Source organism: Acomys minous (genome assembly GCF_964271855.1).
Source record: "Acomys minous genome assembly, chromosome: 10".
Taxonomy (NCBI): Eukaryota; Metazoa; Chordata; class Mammalia; order Rodentia; family Muridae; genus Acomys; species Acomys minous.
Window position 1 is genome coordinate 51,678,775 of NC_140491.1, and position 15,191 is coordinate 51,693,965.

Below are 15,191 nucleotides of genomic sequence, written 5' to 3' on the forward strand. Positions count from 1 at the left end.
AAATAAATAAATGAATAAATAATAAAATGCAAACGTGACTGATAAAAATATTCTCACAGTTGTGTTCAAGTCTATTTTTATATACTTTAAACAGATTTTAAATTCAGCATACACATAAAATAAGTTGAGCTCTGGAAAGTATTTAAATGAAGAATGAAAAAATGGCAAGAAGAAGAAGGAGGAGGAGGAGGAGAAGGCTACAGGATATGAATCTAGAAATTGGGCCTGATTTGTATTTTACAAGTACTCTAAGGAAAGTAAGGCAAAAGGAATGTTAATTAAGTAAAAATGATTACAATCAATGTTTATATAATGAAAATATTTTAAGAATCCACCTGCAAATAAGATACCTATACATCAAATAGATATTATTTCATAGGCACTATCACCTTGTTAACTTTAAACTATATTTATATTAAAGACTTATTTACTTTCATTTTATGCGTATGAACACTTGGTTGCATGAAGGTCAGAAGACTACAAAGGAGCCGTTGGAGCTGGAGGTACAGCTGGCTGTGAGCCTCCATGTGGGTGCTGGGAACCAAACCAGCACCCTCTGCAGCAAGAGCTACAAATGTTCCTACCTACCGAGCTGCTAAACTATATATATATATATATATATATATATATTTTTTTTTTTTTTTTTAGTTGTATGTATGAGTGCTCTATCTGCATGTACACCTGCATGCCAGAAGAGGGCACTTGAGGGTATGGATGGTTGTGAGCCTCCATGTGGGTGCTGGGAATTGTGCTCAGGTCCTCTGGAGCAGCAGCCAGCGCTCTTAACCACTAAGCCATCTCTCTAGCCCCACTGAACTGTATTTTTTAATGAAAGCAAGAACAATTTCACAATATGGGACTGTCCATCTGAAAATGACAGAGCATTCAAATGCTTCAAGTATTCAGTCCGGATCCAACCACAGACTCTGATTCACAGACTCTGACTTAACTGCTGCACCCTGACAGCCATCACTCACGGAATCAAGCCGTCCAGCCAACTATAATCAAGACAGAGTTTCATTAGTGCTTAGGCCTTAAGGTGAGTTAACAACAGCTGAAATGTTGCTCAAGGGAGGAACACAAAAGTGGTACTACGGATTATGAGAAAGAAATGGGTCTTTGTTCTTTTTTGGTAGGAGTTAGTTTTGTAAGAAGGGGTCTCACTCTCTAACACAAGATGCTCTCACAGTCAGGGTGACCCTCCTGCTCCAGCCTCCCCAGTGACCAGACCACAAGCCACCCCGCCCCGCAAGAAACTGATGTTGTTTATTTGTGTGTGTGTGTGTGTGTGTGTGTGTGTGTGTGTGTTTGGTTTTTGGTTTGTTTTTTTTTTGTTTTGGTTTTGGTTTTTTGAAACAAGGTCTCATGTAGCACCATCCTGACCTCCAACTGGCTTTGGAAGAGAGGCCACCCGTAACTCCTGATCTTCCTGTCTCAACCTGTCAAGTACTAAGGTTCCAAGTGTGTACCGCCAACCCAGCAAGAAACTGATTTTTTTTTCCTTTAACTGAAAAATAACCTAAATGGTCTATGCTATTAAGAAATGAGATTCATGGAAACGCTCAAATAACCCAGGTTGTTGTTTGCTCTCCACAAACTGATGGCAAGACCAGACTGCTGGGGGAAAAAAATCTACACAATTCACTGAACATGGAAAACTGGAGCTGGTGCCTACCTAGAGTCTTCACCCCTACATGCTCAGTTCTTGGTACCAGAAGGCACTCTGCGAGCTAACAAAGGACAAATGTAAACACCAGCCGAGCTACAAGCCCTCTGATCTACAATGGTGTTCTGCCTGCAAGGTAATCAATCTAGTGCAATGGTGGCACAAAGCTTATTGGAGTAACCAACCAATATCTGATTGGCTGTAAGGCCCGCTCCGTGAGACGAATCCACACCCGACGCCGCTTGAGTGCCAAGAACTAGAGACCTAGGGGACCACCACATACTACTAGTCTACTAAAGTCAGGTAGTAATGTGATGACTCCTAAGGACAGTCATCAGTGCCTTGCTCAGCAACCATTAGAAATGCTTTGTCCTGCAGCAGATGGGACAAATATGAAGACCCACAGGGAGAGAATATGCCGAGAATGAGAGACCTTGAAACATTCAGCCCTAATAAGGATGTCTCCTGCAAATCCCTCCCCTCAGGGCTCAGGGGACTCAGCTGAAGAGGAAGCAGAAAAAGTTTAAGAGCCAGAGGGGATGAAGGACACCAAGGAAACAAGGCCTCCTACACACAGCAAGACCTCTGCTCACTTAAAGTCAGAGGCTGAGGCAGGGCCTGTACGGGTCTGCAACAGATGGGGGTCCTAGAGCTGAAAAGCTAAGTAGACACATGCCCCCATCCCTAAGCCAGAAGCTATCTCCAACTGATGGCCTCTTACAAATAAAGAATCCGTTGTCTCCAAAGGAGTCACCCTGAGGAAACAAATGACTCTTAAGGGTAGACTACATGTCCAGGAGTAGACAGCCAGCAGAGAACTAACTCAAGGCATCAGTATCTTTGGCGGCTCCTTGTCTCATAACGTCATATCAGGTTGTTTTTTTAACTTTTATTTATTTTAATTTTTTTGTTGTTATTTTACCCTTGGGGTTTTGCATATATAAACTTCCAGTTTAGTGTTTTTATGGCATTCCTGAATGTGCAAGTGAGTGTGTCTCTGTGTCTCTATGTTTCTTGTGCCTTTTCTTGGGCTCTCTTCTGTTTGTTTGGTCCTATTCCGATGTGTTTGTTTTTGTTTCTTCTTATTATTGTCCCTTGGATGCCTTTTTGTTTTCTAAGGAGACCCAGAAAGGGTGTGGGTCTGCAAGGGAGAGGAGCAGGGAAGGAACTGGAAGGGGGAGAGGGAGGGGAAACTGTAAGCAGAATATATTGTATGGGGAAAAAAATCTATTTACAATAAAAGAAAAAGAAGACAAATGAGATTCAAGTCAAGTCTGGGGACTCGCACCTATAATCCCAGAGCTAATAGGCAGAGGCTACAGAATCTGAGCTTAAAGCCAACCTGATTGTACAGTGAGACTCTATCTCAAAAGATTCAAGTTAGGCTCAAAGTAGATGCTCCCAGGATCGGAGGCAACCAAGACTGCCTTCCTTGTTATTAGAGGCCTGACTGACACCAGGTTGCTGCCAGTCTCACCCTTCCCGTCTCCCTGCCACCTTTCCTCCCGCTCCTCAACTGAAATGACCCTCAAGTCCCATCACTGTTTCCAAATGGCCTTCCAGGCCGTTCTCGCCTCACTTCTGCCACTAGCTCCTCTGCCTGCCTTTCTTCACCTGACCCAAAACAACAGCTACCCTAACATCACCGCCTCAGTCACCACCCGACCTGCGGCAACAGCTACCCTAACATCACCACCTCAGTCACCACCCGACCTACGGCAACAGCTACCCTAACATCACCACCTCAGTCACCACCTGACCTGCGGCAACAGCTACCCTAACATCACCACCTCAGTCACCACACGACCTACGGCAACAGCTACCCTAACATCACCACCTCAGTCACCACCTGACCTGCGGCAACAGCTACCCTAACATCACCACCTCAGTCACCACCTGACCTGCGGCAACAGCTACCCTAACATCACCATCTCAGTCACCACCCGACCTGCGGCAACAGCTACCCTAACATCACCGCCTCAGTCACCACCCGACCTACGGCAACAGCTACCCTAACATCACCATCTCAGTCACCACCCGACCTGCGGCAACAGCTACCCTAACATCACCGCCTCAGTCACCACCCGACCTGCGGCAACAGCTACCCTAACATCACCACCTCAGTCACCACCCGACCTGCGGCAACAGCTACCCTAACATCACCGCCTCAGTCACCACCCGACCTGCGGCAACAGCTACCCTAACATCACCACCTCAGTCACCACCTGACCCACAGCAACAGCTACCCTAACATCACCGCCTCAGTCACCACCTGACCCACAGCAACAGCTACCCTAACATCACCGCCTCAGTCACCACCTTTCTCCTGGGATCCTCATTCCAACTACGGCCTGGTCATTTTCCAATTACAAACCTAAACATGTCTTCATCTCAAAGCTTCCAGTGTTCCGCAGTGGCCCTGTCGCGGACACACTGAAGCCCAGGCCAGCTATAACAACATGTAATAATATACGAGTTCCTGTGAGCTCGGTCCTCCCAAGCTTTCAAACGCCCTATCACACTCACTCCCCTAACCCAACACTTTTTTTCTAAAGACAGAATTTCACTGTATCCCAAACTGGCCTCAAGCCTGAGATCCTCCTGCCTCAACCTCTGCCATTATTACAAGGACGCGCCAGTGCACCCAGCCCACATGCTACACTTAAAGAAAGCCTCGTGATATAAAACCGTATACCACTTGAATTTCCAGCGTGCATCCTGCTATATAGGTTGTCTAAATGCGCAGATGTTTATAAAATGGCCTTCACTTCTTCCTCTCTGGCTTGACGTACAACTAGGAAGATAGTGCGATCCGTGGTGTGCATGCGCACCAGCATGGGAACCTGAATTCACTCCCCAGCGCCATGTGAAAAGCCAGGCACAGTGGCGCTGGGGGAGCTCAGTCACCGCCCATTACCCTTGCTAGTATTATTCTTCAGTTTCCCACTCTGTGGACTCTACAGGTAATACTAACTCTTACTGAGCATTCACTATGTCCCTGTCACTGTTCTAAGCACTATAGAGAACTGAGTTAATCTTCTATGACGTGGTACCACTACCACACGCATGGGACTGAATTACAGAGAACTAGCACCCCACGATATCCACCTGGGTGGAAACGGATCAAAATCTCTAAATATATACATGTACATTGCTGTACCTATCACAGCGAACTTACTGAAATCCATGTCCTTACCCTGGCCTGTGAGCCCCCTGAGGAGAGGGAGGATGTCTGTCTAAGCCAAGTAGACAGCCCATACAGTTCTTGAGTTGATCTTAAAATAAAGTCCCTTACAAACTCAAGACAGAACCAAGAACGCTGGGATGGAGCAAGCTGAAGAGGACATTAGAAAGCCAGCTTACTGCCAACATGAGGCTATAGTCCTTGATGAAATGGCCGCATTTTACGGTATCAGTGCTTTATCGCTATAATATATCAAAGCTCAAAGGACAATTTGCTTAAGATTAACTTTTTCCCCTTGCTAAGTAAGGAGTCTTGTTTCTTATCATTTACAGCAGTGAGCGAAAGAAAGGCCTAAATTTACTTTCCTCAAATGGAAAGAGGCAAATGACAGACCACTGTTACTAATTGCTTCCTTAAATCCTGCCAAGAAATGTATCCCATTAGGCAATTAAAAGAAAATACAGTTGCCTGACTAAGCGGTTTCTCAAGAGAATTTCTAAGGTTGGGCAGACTGGCATTCCATTATTCAAATAGTGAAAAAATTCTCAAAGTAAAAATGAAAAATAAAAAAATACTAGCAAAATAAACCACCAGTCTACAGAATATAAACTCCCATACTAAGACACGTTACATTTAAACATATGCAGAACCGTTCTTCACTTAAAGTTATAACAGTAAAGTTATTCTAACACTGATGATAAATGACCATGAGACCAAAACTTCTGTACGTAGGTGTGTTCTCCGTCTAGTCCTCTGAGATACTCTGAAACGGAGTGAGTAAAACCCTCAGGGACAGGTACCAGCAGCAACAGCGCGCACACAGTACGCTGGCCAGCTTCTAAACACCTGCGTGCCACTGCCAGGCAAACAGCCTACCCGAAGAAAGACCCACAGTTGGAGCTACAGTGTTTAGACAGAGACATCATCTCTGCCCCTAAGCACATCTTACCATTTCTTTGTACATTCAACCATCAGCTCCTGGTAGGAGGCCACAAACTGGAACTTGGAGGCGTGTTTTCCCACACGCTGCAGCCGCTTCCAAACCGAAGCCATGGTGATGATGGGTCGGTGGACTGGGACAGTTCTAGATTACCAACACAGCAGCTTTAATAAAGCACGAGAGCTCTGCATGTGTGGCTGTACTTGCCAAACAAAAACAAAAATAAAAAAAACCTATAACTTGAAATGATGCTTGGAGTCCATTAAGTCTTCTCCCTGTTTCACAGGGTTAAGTCCTATCTTAGATGAATGGCCCAGTCAAGAACAGGTGATACACATGACACAGTGAGTGAGAGGCGGTTCCCTCATGGAGACATCACCATTCCACCTCCGGGGCTTATAGGACGCGTATCCTGGAGAACTGAAAAGCAAAACACAGACAAAAAGAGAAAGAGTATGAGGCTTCGGAAGCACGAGAGGCGTTAGATAAGCCGGCAACAACCTCTGTTATCTGCATGGTTTTCAAACAATGAAACAAAACACCGGCCTCAAAAGCCAGGAACATCAAGGATGCAAGATACCAAAGAAGAAATGACAAGCCACACGGACGGAGGGACGACAGGCAGCAATACACCAGGTTGTCAGCACCAACAATCGAGAGATGCCAGCAGGGCCCTGCCTTCCCTACCTAGGATCCCAGGAGGGAGAACAGGGCGGGAAAGTCGCGGCTGCTGGTTATAATGTCCATCACCAGTCAGGAGGAGGAGTGGAGTATTTTAAAATAAACTTTATTTTTCAGCCGACAATTAATAGCCTCGGGTCTCAGAATATGTGCTTAAAACCAGCCCCGGTGCAGGGAGAAATGCTGGTTCAGTAGGAGAGGGTAATGGATGGAGAGCTAGCAGTGGAGGGAAATCTCACGGCCGAGGTAGGGCAAGGTCCCAGCTCCAGGCCACTCGGCTTTCCCTTCTTCACCTTGGCTGCCAGGAGGAGGGGAATGGAAACTCCTGCCTGGGCTTGAAGCAATGACCAGCCGGGCCAGCGGACAGTGCGGGGTGCGGTGCCTCCCTCCCCCACTGGGAGCAGCCGGCCTGAGCCGCGTCTCCTCACGCACCGAGCGCAGACCCCTGCCTCTCTCCGCAGAGACAGGCGTTGCCAGCCGCGGACCCTGTCACCCAAGCGTTGCCGTTAGACCCCAGCGTCGGTCCCCGAACCCCGGCCCCTCCGATCGTCCGCTCCAAGCCCTCCTCACACCTCTAATCCCGCTGTCCCCTCCTCAGAGCCGTTCCTCCGCCGCCGCCGCCACCGCCACCGCCGCCACCGAGTCCTCCATCCCCGCCGGAGCCGCGTGGAACAGCGAAGCCCGGCGCGGCGCTCGCGGGAGCCGGGGTCTGCAGCCTCCCGGGCGGACGACGCCCGCCCCCTCCCGGCGCAGCGCCCTGCGACCGTCCCCCGCCCGCCCGAGCGAGCCCCGCCACAGCCGCGGCTCAGAGCCCAGATCCCCCTCCCCCGCCTTCATCCGCCGCCACCACCATCATTACCTCCCCCGCCGCACCTCTCACACTAACCCTAGCCACGGCGGCTCAACAGCGGTCCGCCCCGCCGCCATTGGCCGAGCCTGCGAGAGCCCCGCCTCCCTGGGGGGCGGGCCTTAGGAAGGCCTGGGAGCACCAGTGGTAGAGTTTCATGCCAGTCAAAAGGGCTCCACCCCTAGCCCTCGAGGTATTTTTTTTTTTTTCCTGAGGTGGAACCCGCCGGGCCTACCCTCCTTCACTTAAAAAAAAAAAAAAAAAATGGAAATCACGAAGGACGATCCCGCCCATTCCCTTGACTGGTTGAGAGAGGGCAGCGGGAGGCGGGAGGAGTAAGGAGTGTTTATAGTGAACTGGAAAGCGATTGCAGACGGTGGCTGTCCGTCAAAGGCACCGTGGCTGCTGGGCGGGCGGGGCCTCTGGCTCCTGCTTAGGAACCGAGCTCGCTCTGGTTCTAGCGGCTGCCAGGGACACTCAGGTCCTGTGGTTTCTCTCCTATTCTCTCCCGTCCCCACCCACGACCTAGGCGCCCCTCTCCTTCATCCGTAGCAGCCGGCGATTTTTGTACACACGGCCTTTATTTCACTCAGTGCTTTCCGAGTTTTTCCCTGACCTTGCCAGCCCCCTCCCCGCGCCCCCCCCCCGCCCCCGCCGCCGCCCCGGGTTCAAGGCAAGATTCATTAAGAGCGGAGCTGACATAAAATGTTTGCCCTACGGTCACTTCTCGGTCTCATTCTCAACATTTCTTTGAGTCTTGCATTCTCGTGGTCGTTTGTGGCCTCATTATAGCACGGGATGAGCTGTGGGGTGGACTTGGGAGTGGTTGACTATGGGGAAAGAGAGAGAGCGCGAAGGAACTTAAGTCTGAGAGCAACGGTGATTATGGTGATTACTCCTTTTAAAAGAGTCAACGTCTGTGGCAGCTCAGGATGGCCTGGAACTCTATTGCCAGAAGCTAGCCTCGAACTCATGATCTTCCTGTTTCAACATCCAGGTTTCTGAGATTGCTGGGATTACAGGCGCGAAGCACTGAAGGTGTGAAAGCTGTAGACGCTTTCTTAAGGGATAGAAAGTGTCTCAAAACACACAGATTTGTTTCATGGGCCTCCTCGGGTACAGAGAAAGAATTAAGAATAAAATTATGACTTTTGCGGACTACACAGTAAAGTCGGATTAAGAAATTGAGGAGGCTATGGCTGTGGCCGAGGGGGAGGATGAGATAGAAGGGAAGAGAGGGGAGACAGAAGAGGGCAGGGAATGGAAAAAGGGTGGGTGGGTGGGGGTGACAGGAAGAGGTGAGGGAGAGGAGAAAGAAGGGAGGGCAGCTGAGAAGGAATGGTGCAAAAAGCAAAGCGCTCGGCAAGGCAAGAGGAAATAGGAAAGGAGACAGAAGCGAGCACGAAAACAAGCAAAACACGGATTGCTTTCCCGCTAGTTCCTAGTCGTATCCAAGTTGGAAGCAAATTTTAAAAAGTGACTAGAAAGTTATTGGCGTTCCGGGACAGACTCTTTGGAGGAGGGGAAAGCAGGATGGCACAAGACATCCGTACAGAGTGGGGAACAAGTGGCAGAGAGTGTACATTCAGGAGAGATATGAAGACAGGAAGTCTTGAACCCAGTAGCTAATTTCAGGAAAAGAAAGTGATCTAATAATACCACACACGAAAAAAATGTACATGTATAGAATGGTATAGTTATCGCTTGGTTTTGCTATCCTCTTTTAATTCTAAAATGTAAAATAACCAAAATAATGTGTTCTTATTTTATACTCACTTTAGAAGTCTCAGCTGTCTTTTCTAGGTTGCTTACTTGCCGGAGAGTAATATATTCTACTTCATTAATGGATATTATGTGGAAAGACCTTTTGATGGATAATTTATAGAAATGGTCATAAACTATTTCCATTTAAAGTGTCTTTCAAGAACTCACATGACCCAGGTATGGTGGCGCACGCCTTTAGTCCCAGCACTCGGGAGGCAGAGACAGGCAGATCTCTGTGAGTTCAAAGCCAGCCTGGGCTACAAAGAGAGTCCAGGACAGCCAGGGATCTGTGTAACAGAAAAACCCTGTCTCAAAAAAAGAAAAAAGAAAAAAGAAAAAAAAAAGTAGTCACAGGACAATCAGGTTTTTGCACTCTGCTTTCTACTCTTTGTCATAGATTCTCAAATGTTCTAATGTGGTCGCTCTGGCTTCTTTTATTACCTTTTCCCTTTCTCAAAAAGGGTATTTTATTATAAAGAAATTATCTAAAGAGCAATGAGAAAAAGACAGAGGAAGATGTGAGGGGCAGGGAGAAGGAAGAGGAGAGCTATAAGGCTCTTCCTCAAGTTGTACAAAACTTTCAAGAGACCAATTGTTGTTGTTGTTGTTGTTGTTGTTGTTGTTGAGGAGGAAGAGGAGGAGGAGGAGGAGGAGGAGGAGACAGGTCTTTCTCCTACATAACCCAACTGTCCTGGAACTCTTTATGTAGACTAGGATGACCCCCAACTCACAGAGATCCACCTTCCTGTTTCCCCGAGTTCTGGGATTAAAGGTGTGTGCCGCTATACCCGGCCTAGTATTTTTCTTGAATGTAAACTTACTTTTCTTTTTAGCCACCAAGGTAGCTATGGAAAGAGTTAAACTTTGTCCACAGACCAAGGGAAGAAATTGAGGTAGACCTTGACACTGTTCTGCCGCTGAGCTCCAGCATACAGGCTGGCTGCTGACGGCTGCAAGGAACAGCAGCTTCTCCCCACAGTACTTTTAAAAATAACCTGTCTAGCAACTAAATTGATTGGGGAACTTTAAATATAGACTATTCTAAGATTGTTTGGTCTGCTTAGCCTATCATGAAGTAGCAACTAAATATTGATCATATAAAATACTATTAATAGTACATTGAAGTTATAGTGTCTATTCTCAAAGAATTTTCGGAAACAGATCTTCAGCGTGCATGCAGGAGAAATTGCTTTACCTTTCTGAGACTGAATTTCGTAGCCCGTAAAACCAGGAAACACACTCACCTTTCTGGGATGTTGAGGAGATGGATGCTGTGAACAAAAAGTGCCTGTCACAAGGTAAGCAGTCAAGTGATGACTGAAGGTGCATATTGTGTGTTTAGGAGCAAACTAAAACAAGAAAAAAGCAAAACATTTCAAGAATGCTGGAGCAAATAACCACTTGGTACCGACAGGTCTCGAGCTGGAAAGCTACAGGCTCCCAGGCAGTACATTTAACGTCATTCCTCTCGCCTTAACTCAGTGAGTATAAATGCACACCGGTAATTTTGGTGGATTTGCGACTTTATGATAATTATTTAGTATTTCCCCACCTTCAGTCCTCATGGCCACCCTTTATGCCATATTAGCCAGGGTCATTTGGCATCCACTTTATGTCCCCTGCCTTTTAGCATGTGCCTCCTGAGACGTTGTCCTTGCAGGACTCCAGCCATGTCTCTGCCTCCCCCTTTCCCGGTCCCCTGCTTATGAGGGCCTTGATTTACCACCACCTCTGTCCCAGGCTTATTTTGCATATCATAGACCTTTCCTTGCTGGCTGAAAAAATCTTAGTTTCACTAAATACTTTAAAAAACAATGTTAAGTTTGCCTGTAAGTACCATCAAAGCATAAAATGCAACAGGTAGGCAACACCACGCACACATCTTAAACCACCTTCGTGGCAGAAGTTTAGGAAACGGCGCAGACTATCTCCAATGAGCCAGCTTTTCTCACCAGAAACTTCCAAAGTGGAGCGTCTCGGTAGGACATACCGCCACGGGCTTGCATTACTGTTCTCTTTCCTGGTGACAGAATTCTTCTCTTTGGGTTTTGCAGTTTTCGTAGTAAGAATTGTCAGCAGGGTTAGCGTAGGACTTAACTCCTAATGGAATTTATGCCTTAGTCAGTCTTTACAGCAAGATTTACTCCAGACAACACATCTGCAGGTGTTTGCACTGTTCTTTTTACCAAAGTAGTTATGCTGTACACAAAGATCTTATTGCAGTTTGTAACTAATAATCCATTTGTTGTACAGCCACAGCCAAAACACATAATCGCAACTATGCTGTGACGACCATTTCTCACCGTGGCGAACTAACGCTTCTTGAAAGTCTAACCGATGGTGTGTACGATTTTTCTAATTATTCCCTTTTATCTTGTGGCATTCGTGGATAGCTCAGCCCGAGATGATCGGAGCATGGCGTCTCCATGCCCACTTAAGGCAGCCTTTGCTCTTTGTTTCGGAGAAGAAACAGAAGAGAATGCAGAAAAGCAGCCCTCCTCCCCCCGCCAGGTGTCCTGAAGGCCTTAGGAATGGACGAGAACCCCAGGCGGAGACTTCACACGGTCACCTCCAGTCACATGTGGCCTGAACACAGTGTGACTGGTGCAAACCGAGAAGTGTTATAGGTATAAAATAGGCAGTGTTTTGTGTAAGAGAACATAATATAATTTCTCTCTTTTTTTTTTTTTGTTTTTGTTTTTGTTTTTGTTTTGTTTTGTTTTTCTGAGACAGTGTCTCTCTGTGTTAGCCTTGGCTGTCCTGGACTCTCTTTGTAGACCAGGCTGGCCTCGAACTCACAAAGATCCACCTGCCTCTGCCTCCCGAGTGCTGGAATTAAAGGCTTCTCAACTAGACTGACTACACACTGACATTATATTTGGGGATACACCGAGGTAAATGTCACAAGTAATGTCACCTGTTCCTTTACTTTTTATTCTGGCTGCTACCCAAGCAACGCTGAGCAGTTTTCATTGTTTTATTTCAGTTTGGTCTTGCAGACCTGGAAACTGAATTCAGGTCCATGCATGGACTAGGCAGACGCTACTGCTACGCTACAGCCGTGGCCCCAAAATGCCATTCCATGTGTGTCCTGTGCTGTGTTGCTATCGGACAATGCTGGTGTGGATAACAACAAAGCCTCTTTGCACTAAGATGAAAATAGATGCCCTGGGCTGGAAGAGAAAGAAAGTTGGGGAGAATGTAGTAAGAGCCTAGATGTCAGTGGATCCCTAGGGTTAGGGTTCTGCTTGTGTCTGCCTGCCTGTGATGTCACTGCCTATCTGCCATGGGGGCGTGGCCCTACACGGTATATAAAATGATAGACCTACCTCACCTCTCTCTCTCTTACCTCCTTCTCTCTCTCTGCCTCTCTGTCTCACTGTCTCTCTCTCTTCTCTCTTCCTCTCACTGCTCCCTATCTCTCTGTCTTTCTCTCTCTCTCTCTGGGGTGCCCCTCTCCCCTCTTTTCTCCCCCCCCCCCCATGCTCACTAAATAAACCTCATATAATCTAATATCTGTTGCCTGGCATCTTATTATCTTCTATCTTTTTCTCTTGGCATCTTATTTTTAAACATAAAGCCTAACACCAGTATCTAGTCTCACCATATTCTGGCAAAAGCTTCGGAGAAAACTAACCGACGTGGCCGACTCTACCTAGGAGATAACTTTCTTTCTGTTAGACGCCTAACAATGTGCAAACTCCTTAGAGAAGAAAGGACCAGGCCAGCTTATGCCATGCATCTAGGCCAGCCTAACCGGAACTTTAAAATCAATCAAACTTTAGTGATGAACAAATATCCAGTAGATCTCCAGAAGCTACACGAGACTATCTGGATGCTCAAAAGCCGGTTGATATAACTGGGTAGCTCGAGATTTAGGGTTATTTCATTGTACTTGCTACAAACATAACTACCACAATGGACAGTGCACACTTACAAAGAACCCTTGTGGTTCTGGAAGAGTCAATACAATTCCCAGCTATCCAAAAACGCTACCGAGGCATTAAGGAGACATCACGCAATAAGCCCTGCTGATAACCAAAGACGAAGTCGGCGGTTAGATGCTTTTGAGGAAAGATGTACTGAGAATCTTGAGAGGAGTCACTGTGGTAAATGGAAGGCCAGAAGGAAGTGTTCCGTCGGTCCTTCTGACCCAGATGCCATTTAAAGCTTCTCTATTGAGAAGCAGTCTCTGCCACACTGACAGCAGTGAAGCACCTACCGCCTCTTCCAAAATTGAGTTTAAAGTTGAGATTTGGTACAGGAATGTAAAATTGTTAGCTCCTTCTTGCAAACCCCAACTTTTTCTTTTAGATTGAGAATTATATCAGACGATATATATATACACACATAATATTTTATGATAATTCTAAAAGAATAATCTTGTTCATTTTAGAGGCTACTTCCTCTACCTGCTATTACGAATTCTTAGATTGGCATGAAGGCGCAGAAGAGCTGCATTCGTCAGTCACCATCCCTTGGGATCCGTGGCATGTACCTGCAAACCCAATACTTGGTTGGCAGAGGCAGGCAGGAAGATTGTAAATTTGAAACTAAACTGAGCTATAACGTGAAATCCTATCTGAGGGATGGACATTAAAATAATCTTTTTTTTAAAAACCCTAACAACATAGTATATTCTTTTGTGAAATTCTTTTATCTGGGTTGCCCAAAGACAGATCTGTAAAGTTAGTCATAAGGAAGTGCACATTGGCCTGAGATGGTACCTTGTCCAGTGCCTAAGCTGTGTGCTAAATAAATCCCACTGTTTCTTACGTAGTCTAGGCTAGCCTTAAGCTCATGCTTCTTCTGCGTCGGCCTCTGGAGGCCTGGGATGAACCTGGGCCTGGCTGATGGAAGCCAGAGAGCACCCCTGCCTGCCTGTAAACTCAGGAAGATACAGAAACTGTGAGCAGACCATCCCCCCGCAATGCACATGGCTCATGACTATCCTTGAGTAGCTAAACTGTTAGGCACCTGAAAAATCTTCATGGATATTCTACAGGCAATGATATGAATGTGTAGATATCTGGGGCTGGAGAGATGGCTTGTCAGTCAAGAGCTCTGGCTGACCTTCCAGAGGACCAGGGTTCAATTCCCATAATCAGCATGATGTCTCAAAACCCCCTGTTCCAGGGGATCCAACACACTCTTCTGGCTTCTGTGGGCACAGGCATGTACATAGTACACTGACATACATGTGAGCAAAACACTCACTGTCTCAGAGTTTCTCTTGCTGTGAAGAGATACCATGCCCAATGCAACTCTAATAAGGAAACATTTAAGGGGTTTAGTCCAGTATCATCACTGTGGGAACCACGGCAACATACAAGCAGACATGGTGCTGGAAAGGCAACTGAGACTTCTACGTCTGGATTGGCAGGCAGCAGGAAGAAAGAGTGACACTGGCCCTGGCTTAAGTATCTGACACCTCAAAGCCCAACCCCAGTGGTGACGTATTTCCTCCAACAAGGCCACACACCTCCTAATAATGCCCCTCCCTATGAGCCTTTGGGGGCCATCTTCACAAAACCACCACACTCATAAAGACAAGTTTTAAAATAGTTTTCACGTAGATCCTCACAATGCTAGCAGTACAGCCAAGGCACAGATCAGCACAGATGACAGGTCACAAGTCATTGTGCCATTATGGGTCAACTAAATATCACCCCTAGCCTTAGAGATCAATAGACTTGCACCTCGTCCTCAGTTTTAGTCTTCAGTTTACCAGAGATAGTTTCATGGTATTAAAGTCTCACTCCGCAATGCTGTATATGTCAAGGTGCATGTGGCTATTACAGACAATTTGTACATTACAAGTAAGTGGTCAGTTCCTGGAATTATTACGGCAAAGGCTTGAATTGGAACTAGGAGATCTTTCTGAGAAAGATTTTGCAAAATTCAATGAATTCATAATCTTATAAAATTAACGGAGACTCTTGACCATGGCTTGTAGATCGTTTCTCCTGAGGAATCTTTAATTTTATAGATACACTTAGCTTCATTTCTCCTGTGCTTTTAATAGTAAAAACAAGTGCCAGATATCTAGATATAGACATATCCAGTATCTGTGTTCCTCTAAATAATTATGAGATAGCTATACTATGAA

At 46.4% G+C, this 15,191-nt stretch overlaps 1 protein-coding gene across 18 annotated transcripts in view; it reads right to left on the reverse strand.

Moving 5' to 3' along the window:
• The window catches only part of EHBP1 (EH domain binding protein 1), a 298,811-nt gene that overhangs the window by 256,147 nt on the left and 27,473 nt on the right, over positions 1-15,191 (reverse strand). For 7 of the 18 annotated variants that reach the window (XM_084798374.1, XM_084798371.1, XM_084798369.1 and 4 more), the window contains exons 1-2: positions 7,044-7,228; positions 5,800-6,210 (exon numbers count right to left, since the gene is read on the reverse strand). In XM_084798374.1, the coding sequence (XP_084654500.1) occupies positions 5,800-5,903 (104 nt within the window). In that variant the 5' untranslated portion in view covers positions 5,904-6,210; positions 7,044-7,228. Of the gene's footprint in view, positions 1-5,799; positions 6,211-7,043; positions 7,230-7,330; positions 7,417-15,191 lie in introns of those variants that run through there. The other 11 variants (XM_084798373.1, XM_084798370.1, XM_084798368.1 and 8 more) reach the window with 6 other exon arrangements.